The sequence below is a fragment of the Cryptosporidium muris genome, genomic scaffold (genome assembly GCF_000006515.1).
Source record: "Cryptosporidium muris RN66 scf_1106632373451 genomic scaffold, whole genome shotgun sequence".
NCBI classification, from domain to species: Eukaryota; Apicomplexa; class Conoidasida; order Eucoccidiorida; family Cryptosporidiidae; genus Cryptosporidium; species Cryptosporidium muris.
Genome location: NW_002196575.1, coordinates 254,304 through 271,531, shown reverse-complemented (window position 1 = coordinate 271,531; position 17,228 = coordinate 254,304). Strand labels below are relative to the sequence as shown.

The 17,228-nt window shown below is 32.2% G+C and overlaps 8 protein-coding genes across 8 annotated transcripts, besides 2 other annotated features; 2 read left to right on the top strand and 6 right to left on the bottom strand.

Moving 5' to 3' along the window:
- Positions 1-347: 347 nt before the first annotated feature.
- CMU_033590 (uncharacterized protein) lies at positions 348-5,276 on the top strand (the record flags this gene model as incomplete). The annotated part of the gene is made up of 1 exon (XM_002141287.1): positions 348-5,276. The coding sequence occupies one exon, from the start codon at positions 348-350 to the stop codon at positions 5,274-5,276; it is 4,929 nt and encodes a 1,642-aa protein (XP_002141323.1).
- A 38-nt stretch (positions 5,277-5,314) lies between these two features.
- Positions 5,315-7,816, bottom strand: CMU_033580 (uncharacterized protein; the record flags this gene model as incomplete). Its single annotated transcript, XM_002141286.1, has 1 exon — positions 5,315-7,816. One exon carries the CDS (start codon positions 7,814-7,816, stop codon positions 5,315-5,317), a length of 2,502 nt encoding a protein of 833 aa, XP_002141322.1.
- Positions 7,817-8,372: 556 nt separating this feature from the next.
- On the bottom strand, positions 8,373-8,756 carry CMU_033570 (uncharacterized protein; the record flags this gene model as incomplete). The annotated part of the gene is made up of 1 exon (XM_002141285.1): positions 8,373-8,756. One exon carries the CDS (start codon positions 8,754-8,756, stop codon positions 8,373-8,375), a length of 384 nt encoding a protein of 127 aa, XP_002141321.1.
- Positions 8,757-8,855: 99 nt separating this feature from the next.
- CMU_033560 (DHHC zinc finger domain-containing protein) lies at positions 8,856-9,707 on the bottom strand (the record flags this gene model as incomplete). Its single annotated transcript, XM_002141284.1, has 1 exon — positions 8,856-9,707. The coding sequence occupies one exon, from the start codon at positions 9,705-9,707 to the stop codon at positions 8,856-8,858; it is 852 nt and encodes a 283-aa protein (XP_002141320.1).
- A 156-nt stretch (positions 9,708-9,863) lies between these two features.
- On the bottom strand, positions 9,864-12,143 carry CMU_033550 (uncharacterized protein; the record flags this gene model as incomplete). Its single annotated transcript, XM_002141283.1, has 1 exon — positions 9,864-12,143. One exon carries the CDS (start codon positions 12,141-12,143, stop codon positions 9,864-9,866), a length of 2,280 nt encoding a protein of 759 aa, XP_002141319.1.
- A 2-nt stretch (positions 12,144-12,145) lies between these two features.
- Positions 12,146-12,197: a microsatellite.
- A 440-nt stretch (positions 12,198-12,637) lies between these two features.
- On the bottom strand, positions 12,638-14,474 carry CMU_033540 (aspartyl-tRNA synthetase family protein; the record flags this gene model as incomplete). Its single annotated transcript, XM_002141282.1, has 3 exons — positions 12,638-12,913; positions 13,072-13,175; positions 13,241-14,474. 3 exons carry the CDS (start codon positions 14,472-14,474, stop codon positions 12,638-12,640), a joined length of 1,614 nt encoding a protein of 537 aa, XP_002141318.1.
- Positions 13,434-13,456: a sequence feature (AT_rich).
- Positions 14,475-15,004: 530 nt separating the features above from the next.
- On the bottom strand, positions 15,005-16,129 carry CMU_033530 (uncharacterized protein; the record flags this gene model as incomplete). Its single annotated transcript, XM_002141281.1, has 1 exon — positions 15,005-16,129. One exon carries the CDS (start codon positions 16,127-16,129, stop codon positions 15,005-15,007), a length of 1,125 nt encoding a protein of 374 aa, XP_002141317.1.
- Positions 16,130-16,489: 360 nt separating this feature from the next.
- Positions 16,490-17,063, top strand: CMU_033520 (uncharacterized protein; the record flags this gene model as incomplete). Its single annotated transcript, XM_002141280.1, has 3 exons — positions 16,490-16,618; positions 16,671-16,739; positions 16,791-17,063. The coding sequence occupies 3 exons, from the start codon at positions 16,490-16,492 to the stop codon at positions 17,061-17,063; spliced, it is 471 nt and encodes a 156-aa protein (XP_002141316.1).
- Between the last annotated feature and the right edge of the window lie 165 nt (positions 17,064-17,228).

Here is a 17,228-nt window from a genome sequence, read left to right as displayed (position 1 = left end):
ACTGACTAGGAATATTGTGTAATTCAGTTTTAATTATATCTTGTTTTAAAAGCTCCTAGTAGTACAATTTAGGTGAGCAAAAGGAAAAAAAGGAAATTCACTAGTTATTATAAATAAGTATATTATCATTAGAAGGTATTGGGGACCAAAAATATTGTGATATTAACAAGATGAGAGTAACTTCACTGTACTTCTTCATTGCTGGAAGTTGGCAGATAGCGGCATACGCGCCTATTATTACTTTGAAACTACCTAAGCTAAAATTTCTAAGTAGGAATTACACTAGAAAATAGCAAATTGACTTTATAAATATATATAATAGGATAATCTTGGAGTTTTTTTAATTAATGCAATTAGATGAAGATTTTAGTTATATTGGGGCTGAAGATAAATCTCACTTTTATATAAAGACTCAGGGTAGCAATAATATGACAAATTGTACTATTTCGACAATTAACACTTCTCAATTTATTTATACTAATAATGAACCACCATACAGTGATTTTGGTAATATTAAAATGAGAAGTTATGTAGCAACTGGGTCAAAAGGTGACCCCACTGGCAAAAATTATGTATGCACCAATGAAATAGTTGATTCATCTCTGTTTAACTACTGCAACACAACTAGTAACCACCAATATATTCATACAAAATATTCCAATACAATCCTTTCAGAAAATGTACCCACAGAAATAAGTAGCTTTAATATTAGGGTTCCTCAGGAAGAAGCTCTTGTACCCCCCTTTGACTATAGAGAAATTGATAGCAAACATCCATTCTACATATCAGAAAAGGTAATTGGTACAAGTTCCTCAAATGAATGTGAATTATTGTCAATTTGTACTAAAGATAATGATATTCCTAAAATATATACGCATGTAGACCCTTTTGGCATGAAGTGTAGATACATTACTGATTTTTACATATATAATTCTAAGAAGTCAAGAATGATACCACTAGATATAATTCCTGATTATTATGTACAAAAGGAGCTTGAATTTGGTGGACTTAAGTTAAAAGGCGATGTAGAAATGTTGAAATCTAAAGATAGAACTAAATATGAGGTGGAAACTTGCTTAGATGAGGCCCAATTAAATAGCAAATTTTTGCTTATTGGTAGCTTAATTCCTTCAGAGCTTGTGCATAATATAGACTCTGAAAAAGAAAAGATATTAAGGGAAAACTACAGGAAGCTAACAAGATATAGGCAAAGTGGTGGAAAATATGTACCTAAAAAAGTTGAAAACGGAAATTGTATAAATAAGAAATTACTTAAGAATAGCAATTTATTTCAGATTTCTACTGCTATTTGCTCGTGGTCTATTGATTACGGCCAAAAACCATATGATATCCCTTATATTTGGTTATACAGCAAAGCTCCTACTTCTAAAGGAAGTAATAGGATTGTTTTTGATGCTTGCTATCGTCTGGATCGCCCTGCTACAAGGTATAACAAGACTTTTTCTTCTGGCAAAATTAAATTTGACATTTTAACTAGATTTATTAAAACAGTCATTTTCCAAAATTTTCATAAAGGTGGTATAAAAACGTTTGTTGATCAAATAACTGGAAAGTCACCTTGTTACGTTAGTAGCACAATCAAACATATAGATTTAACCGATAGTACTTTAAATGAGCAAATACCTGATACACCACAAAGTGGCAAGGCATCACATAGACGATTAGTAAAGAATATCCAGAAATTTAAAGATAGCACATTGCTATCTTCAACTCCTTGGGGAGCTCCAATTATAATCGATGGCTGTTCAGAATATCTTCTATTGGAATTATTACCATGCATTGAATTACATTTAAGACAATATTCATTGGCATACAATATTCCGAAGTTATTAGATTCTCAACTTTATATATCATTAAAAAATCGTATTATAAAGCTAATATCAAACTGTGAACCATCGCTGTCAGAAGAGTATATTTCTTCTAATATAAGTTCACTATTGGATAATACTCATATTAAGGAAAAATTGGTCTTATCAACAGGCAAAATGCATAGCAGCATTTCTGCTAAGCCTAAACCAAAGAAATATGCTTATTCTAAGTCAAAAATGTTGGCTCTAAATCAACTATTATATGATGGGATATTATTTGGCGACTCAATTACTCAGTCACTACATATTTTAGTAGTTGCAGATTTCTTCAGAGCTTTTGGTCGTAAAATTAATATTCCATTCATTTCCTCATATATTTCTATAATTGAATTACTAGCATATAGTGGTGGAGAACTTCCTCATCCTAGAAATGTAATAAATATGTTGCAAAAATTCTTTTCTGAGGTACTTACAAGTTTAAACACAATGATAAAAGAACAATTTACTGAAATTAAATTTAATGAAAAATTTGATCCAGTATTGAAAATAAGTCGTAAGCTTGAGGGAATTGACAAAATTTGTCAATTAATACCTGTAAGTTTATTCTCTCTGAATATTGGGAAATTGTGTGAACTACTTATTGAGCATTGCGATAGCATATCATCTAAAAGTAATGGAATATACCCATTTTCAATTTTTCAAATTAACGAGGAAACACGCAATATACTGAATTACTGTAATTCTAAATGTATCCCTTATGAATATTGGTTAATAAATAGTTTCTCAAATAGTTTACTAGACAACCAAATACACCAACAAACATGTGGATTTGTAGATTATACAGTTGATAAATGTCAATGTGGTTGCAATAAAGGTGTAGATACTAATTATCCTCTAACGCTTTTGAGTTATATAGGCTGCAATGAAATTTGGACTGATAATATCACTTGGCCAGTAATGTTACGACGTATTGTATATGAAATGTCTCATTCTTTTAGCGAATCTATAGTTAACTCAATTAACAAGAATTTTATTGGAATGAATTCCAACAAGTGTGTATGGAAACTTGATCAATCTAAAGCTAAACACTTCGGTACAAGTATTTTTGAGGCTAATGAGATATTTAGGTACCTAGATATACAAAGTGATATGCCTTCTGGTAGCAGAAAATTGGAGCTTATGCATTGGCTAGTGGAGGTTGTTGGGACAGGGCCTGTTGGTAAAAGATTAGTCGAATCAAAAGATGAACTAATTAGTGAAGATTCTAATTGCTCTAAGTATTTGAAATCTTCAACTTTGCCGGATCAAACTGATGTACTACTAGGGGAAGATAGATGTGGTAACCGTTATTATGCATTTGAGGACTTTTATCCAGAGCTTGTTAGTTCACCACTTAATTCTGTTATTCAACAAAATTCTAAAAGTGATATTTGGATAATGGTTGAGATCATAGATAAATCAATCTTATCTATAAACTCATATAATAAAACAATACCCAAAGACTCAAAAAGCTACATAACTAATACAATAGAAAATCACCTCTATAATCCTTCAAATGATATCTTAAGAACTGAACATAATTCATTAAATGATATAAGTACTATCTACAGTGGAAATTCAAATATTAATTGTACCACTAGAGAGAAAGTAAAGTCATTTTATATTCTTCAAGGAAAAGAGAAAATTAGACTATTACTTTCACTATTGGATAATGAAATCCCCTCAGAAAAACAGCTGAAAGTTAAATTTAGTCATATGGTTGATAATGAAGCTAACTTTTGTAAAACTACAGTTAGTGAATATATCCAACAAAGCCTCAAAAGAAAAGAAGAAATATGTACTTTAAGCTCTTCAAGCAAATCTTTATCTGCAGACATATATTTCGAGTTTATATTGGCAGCTATGTCACTGCTACGAGAAATTTTCATTGTATATCTTAAGTGTAACATCCCACTATCTTTTAAATGCTTTTTTGAATATTCTGAATCATCTAATGTACTGGATATTATCACTAAAATATTTTGCTATTTGAATGATAATATATTTGTTACTAACTCAAATTCTATACTTAAAACTATATTAGAAGATATACTCAATTTAGTTAAGATTATCTGCAAAGAAATTTTAGGTATTATTGAACATTTAAATACCATATATATAAAAGAAGTTAACTTATTCTTATACAAATGGGATGTAGAAGTAAATTGTATTCAAAGTTTACTTAATGAAGTGGAGGTAGAGATCAATTTTCGTGAATATTTATCCATTTTGGCAATATACTTTAGGATGTGGATATTCATTGCAATACCAACAGATATATTTATATTATGCTTTGGTTCGTATGAAAAGATCACTAAAACTCAGAAATTGGGTTTTACATTAAATAGAGAACAATTTATCTCTTCACTTGGGTTACTAGAGTTGAGCAAAATGAAAAGTGAAAATATAATTGCTAAAAATATGTATTATCCTGAAGAGAAGTATAATTACACAATACTCGATTTTATCCCTAAGGTTAATCAATATTTAGTTTACTTTAGAACAGGAAATTTACTTGTTTACCTAGACTGGGAGAGTTCAAAACAAATTTCCGAAAGTGGAATACATGTTGTACCTTTTCTTGAGATCCTATCACAGAAAAGTTCTTTTCAAATGTCAGATATCAAAAAAGTCAAAGTTATTAATATTTTATATAACTGTGGCTCTACTCATACTCAAGAGTTTGTAAGACAACCCTCTGGAAATGTTAATCCTGTATTCCAATTAAATTCGAAATTTTGTCCTCACTTTTTATATCTATTATGTGAAGTAATCCCTACTGATGAGACATGTAAAGATGACTCCATTCATTATTACATAAAGTTATTACAAAATACTCAGATATTTAATAAGAATTTAACAAATAATGTGGATCCTTATAAACCGACAAGAACATCAGATAGAATTAAAGAAAATGCAATGTCAAGCTCATTTAGAGATGCTGCCCTTATTGATACCACACTTTCACTTACTGAGTCACGGAACCACTTTATCAATAAAGAACTTTATCTCCTTGCAAAAACAGAACTATTACATCAAAACAATTCGAAATATGCTCATTTGGTTATTCCCACTACACTTTATAGCAATACCATTCGAAAATTGTCTAATATTATACCAGCTGTAAATTACTCTTCTAATATCAATATCACCCCTTCATCACCTTTTTATGCTGTTAAAGAAGAAGTAGTTATACAATCAATCAAGCATTTACTTAATAAAAATGGAGGGAAAATTAAGTACTATAATCATAGATTTCCAGCTAAAACAAGGCTAAAGTCAGGAACTATTAGAAGGTTACTACTTGAGAATCTTGATCTTTGGGAATGCTTATTGTTAGAATCTGATGATAGTAAGAAGCCTAGAGAATCAAGTTTACATTGTATAAATTTGTGGGATATAATCTGAAACCTATAATACACTTTCAAAACCTATATATTAAGCTATTATCTATCATTATCCCTACTACTGTGAATTCTCCTTAGTAAACCACCTATAGAATGGAAAAAAGATGGAAGATCTTTAACGAAATTCAATGGAATTGCTGCAAGATCAATTGCAAATAATGTCTTTTCTTGGAAATATCTAAATAATATAGACTCATTAAATTCAATGAATGGAGTCACTGGATACCGCTGACTAAAGTGAGTTAGCAAGGTAATTTGAGAGCAACTATTATAACCACTTGATACAGCTCCGCAAAAAGTTGAGTGCAACTTTCTAGTAGCTTCCTCAGCAAATTCATTCCCAAAGGTAGCTTCATGAATTAGAATATCACAATTTCTAGCAGCATTTACAACATTTTCACATGGTTTAGTATCTCCTGAAAAAACAAGCGAGTATATAGCTGAAGTTGAATAGTTCATGAATTTCACACACGCCCCATAAGAGTCATTTATATGCTCTACAACAAAAGGTTCCAAAGATATTTTAGAATATAAACTATTTATTTTGGTTAATCCATTGTTATTAACTTCACTATCAGCTTTATAAATTATACCTGTATGTTGACTAATCTTTAATGATTTGTAAATAACTTCCTGTGTTGAAATAAATATAAATAGCTCATCCCTTCTTACGACGTTCCCACTGCATACTTTCTCATTATTACATATATTCTTAGCATGGAAATTCAATATCTCCTCTATTTTCCTTGGTCCAATAATAATAAGAGGTGCAAGTTTATACTCAGTGTAGGTATCTTTATTCTCAAACTCTAATGTTAAACCTCTATTATTCTTTATAATAAAATTTTCTGTAAATCTTGTTTGCTTCCAGTGTTGAGTAAGCAAATTCAGTCTAATTTGAATAAGCTGGAGCAAACCAATATAATGATCTGCATGTGCATGAGAAATAAAGCACACTTTTAAAGTTGTAATGAATTTGAGAAGTTCTTCTAACCTGTAACCATGCAAATAAAATATTTGTGAAACTGATCCTTCACCACAATCAAGCAAAATACTTGTGTATTTGTTCACTAAAATGATATTTCCCGAAACATTTCTATAGCGCGATGGAATAGCAGAGCCAGTTCCTAATATATATAAATATGGGTAGCAAATTCTCTTATTTATTAAGGAATCTGTATCCATATTTAAATCAGAGTTTTGTAGAGCTTCACTACATTCTCTAAGTATTTGTCTGCAATGCTCAATATCAGAAGACAAATTACTTAATTTGGAAAATATTACATCTTTAGCAGTTGAATATAGTTCATATATACATTTATCATTGTAAAATGAGCTATTTTGTCTTTTTAATGGGAATATATCATACCGACTAAGAAGTATATTTTTTGATACTTCAGATATACCCTTTCTTTCTGTCTTTGGAATTGGGAAGATAGATGCTGAAATACAGTGTAAGATATTCTGCTGCACTGATGCTGCAACAAAAGGAGAGTATAGAATGGGTTTATCTGTTTGATCAATATAAATGTGTCTACTTTGAGAGAAAAATAAAGTGCTAAGTTTGTCTAGCTGACCTATTTTATCCAATTCATTTAAGACTAACTGTAAAGTTGGTTTAGAAAAATCAAAGATATATGAAATATAACCCTCCATACTATACTCAGATGTAAATTCTCTTCCTTTTATTTCAAGCATTTTTATTAAGAAATTAAAGAGAGTATATATAACTTCAGTATAGTGAAGTTCATTTAGAGGATGAATAACGATGCTACATGGAATTTTTGTTGGAGGTTCACATACTTGATCATGAGTTACTATATTTGAACTAGGTAATACAACACTTTCTCCTCTTTTCAATATAGCATAAAGTGGTCCTGGCTCAATACCAAGTAATTTTGCCTTTTGACTATCTATTTTCCCTGGAATATCTGGGTACTCGAAGATATATTGAGCTACAAAAACAGACTCATTATTATCCATCTTTCCCCTCTTCTTTTTTCTTCTATCATAATTAGTAGTAAACTGACTATTATTAATAGAAACTTGTACAAAATAAACCCTTATTCCACAATCTATCATGAGAACAGAGTTTGGAACATCAAAAGAGAGTTCACTTTCAGTACGTAGTTCTACAACTTCAATATCCATATTCTTAGATGAGTCAAAATCATTGCTACTCTCATCATAATTAAAAGTAAATGATATAGTATTACTTCCGAAATTTTTTTTTTTAATAGTGTAGCCCATCATTGTTACAAATTCTAGCAATGGTGGTGGTCCAATAACTCTAATTTTCTTATTGCCAAGACTTTGTGCTGTAAGAAGTATTCCAGGTAATCCAGCAACTGTCTCTGTCGAAACATAAGTTATAAATATGTCAGAGATACGTGACAGGCGGATTCTATGCTCATTACAGAATCTCTGAGTATTTTCACCTATATTTATTAATGCTCTGTATCCATCATATACAAAAAGTAATGATGGTGGTACAACAAGAGAGTTACAACCAGTATTCTGAAAGTATATCTCTGATACCATTTTTACTAGGAGCTATGAATATATATATATTACATAATGTATAGTGCAAAGGGAAATATATAAACCTGAAATTGCTCAATAAATACCTAATTTAATAAGCGCCCTGTTGCTGCGGTATTGGGACTGCAAATGTGCTCCTGGTATTAAAGTAGTTTAGAAGTAAAGGAAGTTACTATGACCGAGCAATTTACATTTAAACTTCACAATTTTCTCCCTAGAAGTGAATGTCTCCGTTTACATTCAGAATTAGTCGAGGATATAGACTTAATAATATCAAATCTCACTAAATCCAACAATTCTAGTTCATTAATTAAAAACTTAGTAAGTTCAAAGTCCCATCTTATGAAACAAGAAAACACTATTTCCTCTGCAGGATCTGATACACCTTTCTCAACAAACAAAAAGTAATTCTGACCTGAAGCGAGATTATGAGGAAGTGAGCAAGACAGTGAAGACTAATACATTAAAGTCTCTTGCAAAATTGCTTAAAAATAACACTAGTTCTTCAAATACGCACTCTACTTTGTAATAAATCAGCTATCTACTTCTATTAAAATTAGTAAAGTGAAACTGCCTGCAACAACAAGTCATTGTTGCACCCAATATAGGCACATATAACTTGTACTCTGATACTATTTGATTCGCAACTCTTAAAATCATATTCAATATCTCCATAATAATTTATTAGATGTTCAATATTTACCAGTCCATAATATTCAAATGGTAATATTATAGAATAGTTCATAAAATCTGAATTGTCACTTGTTCTAAATGCAGTAACAACGGTATCACTAATAATTGGACACCAACATATACGAATATCAAACCAATTACTATCTTTCTCCAACTTATTAGCAATAGATCGTAGTAGTGAGTATCTCCAAGTATTTGAACTAGCGAGCTCTTTGTTAAAAGAATTATCTCCTGTTTTATTTTCCATTTCTGATTTCTTACGACATTTGTAACTTCGAACACAGTCCCGCCAGATGCTATTAGCTTAATAAAAAATCAATAAGTTCTCTTAGTACAGGTAATTTTCTTATTTATCACCTATTACATAGTCATTTGAGAAGTCTATGCAGTTACCAAGTACTACTTCACATATATTTCGTACCAATCCGGAGTTCCAAGGATTGGATGTATCAGTAAAGGTATGCCTTAACTGCTCATAGGTAGTTCGATTTACAAAGCACAGGTAACAATGAAAAAACATTAATATAGAGGAAAATATTACTGTAAAAAAGGAAAATCCCATTACTATGACAGCTCCTGCTGCTATTTTCATTGTTTCAAGAAATATCAAACCATGATGTGAGTGTGCACTCTTTATTTCGGATTCATGTACGACATTCAAGACCATAATACATGATCCAGTTAATAACAGGACTTCCGCAACTGAGAGCACAGAGATAAAAAGTAGGAATAGTCTATAGTTACCCGATCCAATACATGAACCTATCCAAGGACAATGATGGTCAAATCGATCAATACAGGTACCACATAATTTACAATGAACACTTCTAAGTGATCTATATACTCTACAAGAAATACAATATTTTGCTCTAAATATATGTCCATTGATTGGAATATCTAAGGTTATAGATGATGGTGCTGTATATGTTTTATTTGGATTTAATGATTCCTGAGGCACTATTCCAGGATTTACAAATGATGCAAATAGGAATACTGGAATTAATACAACTGTGCACATAATACTTATCACTAATATTGAGTAGTAATCATGATTAATTAACCAAGGAGCTACTGTAGCAAAAAAAATAACATAGGGGCCAAATATAACAACTAATGAAACAATCAATATATTCTGCCCCGGAGTAATAGCAAATTTGCCATTAAGTAGTAATTTGCAATTCCCAACATTTTTACTCATTAAATATTATATAGCTACGCAAGTAAAATTTTGGCAGACCTTTGTGAAATTACAAATGAAACGGAAAAGATTACCGCCAGTGTAAAGTTAACATTCACAAGTATAAAAAATTTTAAAAACCTACTTCCACTAGAATTTGAACTCTATAAGATTGTGTTAGATCGAGATAACTTGACATCCTAAATCAATACTATTTGAATCCATCTCCACAGAATGGAACATACCTACGTTATGCATCCCTTCTGATAAAGGAACATATCCCACTGGTTCAATCACCTCATCCATACAACCATTAGTTCCCTGTTGGGCAAAGACATAAAATGATGACACCAAACTATCCCCAGAGATCTCTTGATATTGAATATTATTAGTGTCAACTGTAGTGCTTAGAACTAGCGATGTTTCATATGGTAAATAACAGGTACTTTCTTCATTAATATCCACAGTGCTGCTATATATAGAAGAGTTTTGATCTGCACTTGATTCATAAATTCCCAAGTGCAAGTCTTCTATATCAAGAATATGATAAGGGGTCATTACAGATGCGGTTACATCATGTGGTCCATATTCATGTGTAACAAAGTCAGCTAGTGCATTTACGTCAACTGGGTAGTTCTCTGTTAACGAATCAACAAGTTCAGACCTTCCCATATTTTTATCTACATCTTTTCTCTTCGATTTTAGCCTTTGTCGTTTAGTTATTGGTTTAACAACAGAACTGCTTAAAGAAAGACTACCTAATTCTTTGATAGAACTAATTTCTTGTATGCAGTGAGAAAAATCTTCATATTTACTTGCTACAGATGAATGAATCCCTGGTATAGACTGTGATGCAATTAAAGCATGCGGAGTACCATATAAGTTTGGTGTTCTATCTTCATCATTATATATTATAGAACTGGTAATTAAATTAGAAGCAGATTCACTACAGTTCAAATTACTTAAAAATTGAGATTCTTTATTCATAGATATAATATTTCCACTGCCCTGCTGCATAGTATCCTGTTCATTAATAGATTTAGAACTATCTCCACACAGGGTTTGATCTTCCACAGTAGAAGCCGCTACTGGAATTGGAGGAGGTGAGAAGTTGTAAACTGATCCTATTTCAAGACACTTCTTATTTGTCATTGGTGGTGTGTATGATGCTGTAAAGATTGACATTGGAGAGTTTGGGTCATTGTATATTCCTTTATCCCCAGTTAAAGGTGTTTTTGATGAAAATTGGTGATCTTGACAGTATCCATTTATACCTGAAGTGTATGAGCTGTAACTACAAGGGGAACCATTTGGAGAACGCAAATTTAGTTCAACCTCACCAATAGAATTTGGTTTTGAAGATATTTTTATGATGCTGGACTCATTCACGCTAGCACTACCCTCATAAGGTTCCATTATATTAGACAAATCAGATCCAGAAGGTGAAGAAGCTGGTGTTGAAGCTTGTGCTGAGGACTGAGTAGCATTGCTTTGTATATTGTTTGTTGATAAATTAGTAGCTTTTGTTGAGTCTCTATGACGTGGACGTCCAAATTCACAATGAATGCTCAGTGCATAGTCAAATACATCGCATACATATGATATTTTAAATAACTGTTGAACACTTGCAAATCTTATACGGGTATATGACAGACCATGGTCAGTTAATGCTTTCTCCATCTTTGTGGGATTTTGAGTGTGTATCTCACGCAGCTTCTTCAATAGCATCTTCCTCCCAAGATCCCCCAGTGGAAGTTTAAACCCTTCGTAATATTTAATTGAACTTAAGTCTTCAGTAACTACTCCTGAAATCCCCTGGGGAGAACATTCACCTGAGCTAACATACATCTTGGAATAAGTGTAGTCTTCCAGGGTTTCACGCACCTTCTTAGAGCGCCCTTTGACAGATGCAGATTTCTCCAAATGACTTTGCATATTATTTACAGTTGTACTCCCAGAATGTCCTCTATTCTGAGAGTTATAAGTTCTTTTCCGTCTATTTGTATCCTTTTTGGAAGACTGCGCTCCTTCTAAGTATGAAATACTATATGAAGAATTCCCTCTAATACTAGGATGAACTTGAGTTTCTGTTGTAGAGTGAAGATAAGAATTCGAGTTATATCCTGTTGAAGCAAATGATGACTGTTGACAACCCAAAGTCTGAGTAGTATTTGTTGTACAGTTAGAATTGTGACTCGTTGTCAGATGTGAACCATACTGCTTACTGCTTGCGTGCTTAATTATACCGTCACTAGATAGAGAAGCAAAATTTAGTGTTCCACATCCTTGCCTACAATACTCACGATTTTCTAGTAAAGTTTCTGCTGTGACCGTATTTCCTGATGAGGAGAGTAATAATCCATCATCTATTAGAGTTGGTATATTTATTCCATCAACAAGCTGAAAACATCCCATCTGATCCCAGGTAAACCCATGTTCCACATTCAATGTATCCATCTAAAAAAAACAAAAAACAAAAGACAACTCCTCCAAAAAAAAAAAAAAAGAAAATTAGTATGTAGTAGTAGAGACCTTCTGCACGCAAATCGAAAGATAAAGAACTACTACAAATTGTTTTCTTGAAGTCAAACCTGCAAGTTACCTTCTCCAACGCAATATCTCTGTAGTAAAACCACTGAATTCTAATGAAGTAGGTGTCATATAGTGTAAATAAATTAAAACTTAATTACCCCGCATTTGACTCTAATCGTACAGTCAAGTCAAAACTATTATATTCCACCTCACGTCATTGTATCTGATCACCTATGCTTTACGTAGCGACTATTTGATGCGGACCGACAGAAAGGGGGAGAAGCTATTGGTAGGTGCAATTATACATTGTGGGCGGCCATAGCTCGAACACTGTACGTACACGTCTAGGAAGTTAGGCCTACCAATTGAAAATTCAATTTTTCATTGCTTCTTAAAACTATTGCTAGTAGTCAACTAAATTAAGGGTTTAATCTTTTGGGATCACGAGGGAACATTGATGATCTCCTTATATTTCCTAAATTTAGAAATAACATTACGACACGTTCTAAACCAATTCCACAACCACCATGAGGAAAGGCACCTAATTTAAATGAATCTATATATTCTTTTATTGACTCAATAACTAAGCCACATTCTTCTGCTCTCTTCATTAAGAAATCATAATCATGAATACGCTGAGCTCCACTGATAATCTCCTCTCCTCTCATAAAGAAGTCGTACGAGTTAGACCAGTTCTATAAAGAACAAAAGGATGAGAGTATGATAAGCTAATAATAATCGAAGTCAGTTGGTGATGCATGATATATGTCATCAACTTTATCCAAATTGGATAAAACAGGCTATGGGTGAATAAATGTTTACATCATCCTTCGATACTACGTATTCAACATACCTCAGGATCTGCAGGATCAGGCATAGTATAAAATGGACGAACTTTCAATGGATATCGTAAAAGTATATAAAAGTCAGAGTTGTACTTTTCCTTAACAATTGAACCTATCAGGAAATCCAGAATATAAAGTAATAATATCAAGAACAAATAATTATCAAACAAAACTCACCTAATAGTTTCTCATGTTCAGTAGAGAGATCAAACTCCTTTATATTATTAGGTATTTCAACTCCTGACTCTCTTAGTAAATTACATCCTTCTTCAAAAGTAAGACGAGGTGTATTCACTGGAATTTTAAATGGAGGAAATGAGTAATTGTTACTTATTACTTCCAATTCATATTGGCACCTTGTGTTAATTCCATTAAAAATAAAAATAAATAATTCCTCTAATAAATCCACAACTTCAATATAGGAATTCTTAATAGTCATTTCAATATCTAACCCAACGAATTCGCATAAGTGACGATGAGTATTTGAATTTTCTGCACGGAACACAGGACCTATTTCAAAAACTCTGTCCATATCTCCACATATTGCCATTTGTTTATATAATTGAGGAGATTGAGCTAAGCATGCTGGTTGACCAAAATACTTCAGTGTAAATACGCTTGCTCCTCCCTCTGATGCACCACCCAATATTTTGGGTGTATGTATCTCAATGAATCTATTCTGAATTAAAAATTCCCTAAAAAGTTCACACACCATTGCCTGAATGCGAAATATTGCCTGATTTGCAAAAGTTCTCAGATCTAGAACGCGATTATCCAACCTTACATCCTGCAGAACCCTTATTTGGTTACCATCTGAGAAGTGTGAATCAACCTCAGGTCTATTAGCGTCTTTCAACTGAAATGGTAGCTCTTTCGACGCAGCAGATACACAAAAAGCCTTATGAATTATGATCTCTACTCTCTGAGATGAAGAAGATACAGGTATTTCCGGAATAACGACTTTACCATATATATCAACAATGCTTTCAATTGGTAATGACTTTAACCACTTAAGTAAATCCTTCTTGGTACCTTGATTTACGTTAGCAACTCCTTGTACACTGAAGAATGATTGACGTAATAGAAAGAAACCTAGTGATCCTTTACATCTAGACTCAGCTATACGTGCTCGAAGCCATAAAAATTTGCCTTCTATTTCAGGTATCAAATATTTAATATCAACAAATTCTCGTATAGCCAAGAACCCCCTTAAGGGAACCATACCATAGTCAGATAAACAGAAATCTTCTGCTACTATGGATTGCCAAGGAGGAATGCCTAGTCCAGGATCATTAGCTTCCCTCTTTGTCTCCTTTGATAATTGTCTCTCCACTTTCTTAGCTGCCTTTTTAGAAAGAGATCCACTTTTATTGAGTGCCTCCCCTATATTAATAACTTTATTAATTTCCATTTAAAAAAAAATAGCTTCTGTTTGATTATATTATGTTCAAAAATATCAATTAAAAAGTCAGGAAAAGAATTTAAAAAAGAAAAATAGCGCCAAATTGACATAAAACAACCGGATTTACGAACCTGTTATATAATGCGGTCTAACTGAATGCCATACTAGTTTCAAAGTGGATCTTTTTGTTAATTTAAATGAATACCCCTAATTATTCTTTGAAAAGTAACTCATTACTTATCAAATGTGGCTTAGCGGCACTTGCTTATTATGCACCAATAGATATTATTGCATTTGGGATATTTGGCTGGACAATGCATTGTTCCAACTCAAGGAGATATGTTGCAGTTAATAGCACACCTAGTATTGACATCCCTAAGATATCAGTAAAGAAATATAATGAATTACTAGGGACTAAGTTTATTGCTACTTTTCAACAGCAAGATGTACTTCGCAACAATATATTGAAGCCAATACTATGATATCTTCACCTTAGTGATATAAAGATACAAAATAAATAGCACTATTTCAACTTTCAACTAAAACCTACTTTTATTTTTTTTTTGCCATCTATTTGAATTTGGGTTTCCCTTACCCATCCCAATGACAACTTCTGGGCATGTTTTAGTGTTATACTTATAGTTATTCCACACTTCTTGGAAATTAACACCATTATTAAACTGAATCCTCTCATTGTATATTTTCTCCCACTGTTTTTTTTTGTGAATTATTTGTTTTTGTATGCCTCCCATTAATAATTGATCTTCTGCAAAAATAAGACTTTTCGATTTTCTACCTGTCTTCGGCTTAGGAATTGAATATATTGTTCCTCTAAGGTTTATTTTTCTGCGGTTATCCTTTATATAAATAAGTCCCCCAGAAGAAATTTCAATTGGAACACGATCTAATGTAGCATTGCCACATTTGCTACAGAAATATTTGTCAGTTAATTTTTCAAAGTTATAGCATCCTCTACAAATAAGTTCCCACCTTTTTATACTTTTTATTAGATATCCACAGATACTCAGTACATTTAGACCCATTTGAACAATAACATTTTGCATAGAATAATCTAAAGTCATACATGCAACAATTGCATTAGATTTCGTACTTAGTGACAACCCCCCATGAATGCTGTCTATATTCGATTTAGTAACCCATTCGCCTTCAGATTCACTACCCGAATTTCCTAATATTCCCTGCTCCAATATAGTATGAGACTCCATTGAAAAAGGACTCAACAAATCACCACCAGATTCTAGACTCTTGTTCATAAATTCATTTTCACCATCTCTACTTGTTTTCTTACCTTTATCTATACACATTCTAGTGAAACTTGTTTCAGCAGGCGAAGACCTAATACATAGCTTATCATCATATATTCTATGAAACATTAACGTAAGAGCAATGACATGGATATCTGTTATTGATAAAAACCCACTATCACCAGTTTTTTTTGAGAATTCATCTACAAATTTACAGCAGTCCTCACTAGGGTTAACTACTTCCAAGGCTTCTAAAAAGGATGTCTTCCCAACATCAAAAAAGCTTTTATCATGAATCTCAGCTAAAACAGAAGGTGTTGTCAATAACTTAGCTTCACCAAAATTACCAGCTCCTACTCTGAGTATTGCACCTGTATCTAAAATAATGAATTTGGGCATCGAGAAGAGTATTTACTACTTTGACTGTCCAACCATAACAAGGTTTAACTTATTTATCCCTTCAGGCGCCATAACTAAATTTTCAACTTATTGAACAAATGCCAATTTTCAAAATTAAGCATGTCTACTAAAGAATACAATTACAAATGAAGAGAATTATTAGGCAAGGAGAACTATATAAACAGTAAGTTATTAATTATGTAATTCCTAAATTTCTATTGTTTATTAACAAGATTATTGAATCTAGACCAACTTCTGGTAGCTTAGTCTCAATAAACTACTCAGTAAAGCTGGAAGATGTAGACGTTATTGACACTCAAGGTAACCTAAGCAAAAATAATTGTTTTGTAATTGCTATTAATGATATTATTCCCAAAATTTTCAGAAGAGTGGAAGGGTCAAATGAGTTTTGTCTTAGGGACATATACTGTCATACATGGATTAGAAGCAATAATATATGAGATGAATATAACGGAAATAGCACAGGTGGTATGTTAACTCCTTGATCTATAAAGCACTAGATATGTTCATTTTATTTTAGAGATTAAGCTATGAAGAAGTATTTGGAAAAGTTCGATTTCCTGGAATACCCCCAAAAAGTGTACTAATAGTAAGTAATATCAGACACAATCCCATTCTGATTTTACACAACTTCTTTTAGATAGAAATCAATTTGTTGAACTGCTCAGAAGTTAAAGATGAAAATAGTATACTGGGTTTAGAAAGTACATTGAGTCCAACTAATAACATTCAACTTGCAATGGATATAAAGCTCAAAGGTAACCATGCATTTCAACGAGGAAACTATTCACATGCCTTAAATTTGTATAAAAAGTCCTTATCTTTCTTAAGTAATACTCAGGAATGGTCAAATGAAGAGGATGCCTACTCTAAATCTGTTAGAGTAGCATGCCTCCTCAATATATCAAAGTAAGATTATTAAATTTTTTTCTCAATGAAATATATTAACTCTTGATTTTCAGCTGCTTAATAAAAGTTAAGGATTATGTTACAGTTGTAAAGATATGTTCTGATACTCTTCTTATCGACAAGGTACTTTCAATATCAATGACTTACTCTTAGTATTACATCCACTCAT